Source organism: Poecilia formosa, unplaced genomic scaffold (assembly GCF_000485575.1).
Source record: "Poecilia formosa unplaced genomic scaffold, Poecilia_formosa-5.1.2 Scaffold127, whole genome shotgun sequence".
NCBI classification, from domain to species: domain Eukaryota; kingdom Metazoa; phylum Chordata; class Actinopteri; order Cyprinodontiformes; family Poeciliidae; genus Poecilia; species Poecilia formosa.
This window is the reverse complement of record NW_006800066.1, coordinates 1,290-2,948: the sequence shown is the minus strand read 5'-3', so window position 1 is coordinate 2,948 and position 1,659 is coordinate 1,290. Positions and strand designations below refer to the sequence as shown.

The window sequence follows — 1,659 nt, the reverse complement described above, 5'->3', positions numbered from 1 at the left end:
GGTCTTAAAAATCATATACGTTGTCTGTGGTTGTTTTGATGAAGGTTGAAGTAAAATACCCATCATGAGCTCCCAGCTGATGCTTTCAGACATAAACTAGATTTGACAGGGATTATTAAGGCATACTGAGTTTTTACTTGCAGATCGGCCACAGACACGTGGTGGATGCCACCCTGCAGGAGAAGGCCTGCTCTGTGGCGAGCCTCATCATCTCCGTCACACACAAAGGAATAATCACCTGCAGCAGGAAGGTGGGGAGAGGCAGCCTGGACCCAGAGAGCATCTGTGAGATGATAGAGGTGACGACTCTGACTTCCTGTTCCTCCATTTTATTCAGCTTTAAACTCACACAACTATAATCTGACACTTTATCTGAAGGGGTAAGACTGACATGACAATGTCATAAATATGATATAACACCTGTCATGAATTGTCATTCTGTAAATAATGACATTTTTAATGCAAAGTTGACACTTTTCATAGACTTTTAATGCAACTTTGCAATAAAAGTGTCATTATTTACCTAATTGTATGTCATGACAGCAGTTATAAACATTCATGAAGACTCCTTCATGTTTCTGTTATGTCCGTCTTATGCTCACCCCTTCAAATAAAGTGTTACCTCTTAAAGTTTTAAAGACTTTAGAACATTCCTCTTGGCTTTCTGTATATCAAGTCATTTTACTCAAAGATAAGAAAGCTGTGTAAAAACAAGCTTTTGTTTTGTATGCATTCAGGTATCCATGGAAACAAAGTTTACATCGGTCACATCCTGCATTGTTTCATTTCTCTCTGCAGACAGGAAAACGAGTAGGAAAAGCTCTCCACCCTCCTCTCATGAAGCTGCTGCAGCAGGAGGAGAGTCTGGGCAAGAAGAGGCAGAAAGTCGGATTCCTTGGATAAAATCACCTCTTTATGTTTGTATTTTTATGTGTTTGTAATTTTCTACTAAAAATATATTTGTACACTTCTGTTGTCATGGTAGATTTTTTTTCTAATGTGTTTGTTATTGAGAAACTAATTTATTAATCATTAAGTTCAAAGTGTAAAAAATACACCTTTATAAATACTCATCTATTTAATACTCGTCCAACCTAACTGAGTGCTGGAGGGAGATTTTGTACATGACATGCATAACTACACTACAGTACTTACATTGTTTTAAGCTACAATTACATGGAAAGATTACACAAGATTCCCAAGGTAATTCAAATATTTTGTTTTATTACCAACATTTTAAAATTGTCCAATTTTACAAACTTTACATAAATTATAAGTTTACATATCAAAAGTGAACACATGAATATGAAAATTTAAGTGTGACGATAAAACATGAAAGTGAGGATCAACGACAGAACATTCCAGTTCACTGCACCTTACAGGAACCTACAAAAAAGAACAATAGAGAAATTAAACAGAGAAAGCATTTGTATTTAAAGAGAACAGAAAAATGGCAAATAAAAAAATAATACTTACAATTTTAAGTCGTTGTGGACTCGCTGTGTATGTGACATCATCAGAAGTGATGATGATTGGGACCAGAAGCCTTGTGTGGAAAAACATTTCTCGGTGTCTTTTTTGCCTGTTTATGTTAGAAGTAGAAAAAAAATAGTCAGCAATGTCATAAAATCAGTTGATGATGACAATAACTACGAAGCT

The 1,659-nt window shown here is 35.5% G+C and overlaps 1 protein-coding gene and 1 long non-coding RNA gene across 2 annotated transcripts in view; one reads left to right on the top strand and one right to left on the bottom strand.

Annotated features, from left to right (window-relative positions):
* The window catches only part of LOC103144442 (exosome complex component RRP42), a 3,867-nt gene extending 2,900 nt beyond the window's left edge, over window positions 1-967 (top strand). The window contains exons 7-8 of the mRNA XM_007561431.1: window positions 144-299; window positions 799-967. Coding sequence (XP_007561493.1) covers window positions 144-299; window positions 799-903 — 261 coding nt within the window. The 3' untranslated portion in view covers window positions 904-967. The remainder of the gene's footprint in view (window positions 1-143; window positions 300-798) is intronic.
* Window positions 968-1,204: 237 nt separating this feature from the next.
* On the bottom strand, window positions 1,205-1,653 carry LOC107837253 (uncharacterized). The gene is made up of 2 exons (XR_001663262.1): window positions 1,477-1,653; window positions 1,205-1,386 (listed from the first exon to the last, which is right to left on the bottom strand). It is a non-coding gene; the product is annotated as an uncharacterized LOC107837253 (long non-coding RNA).
* Between the last annotated feature and the right edge of the window lie 6 nt (window positions 1,654-1,659).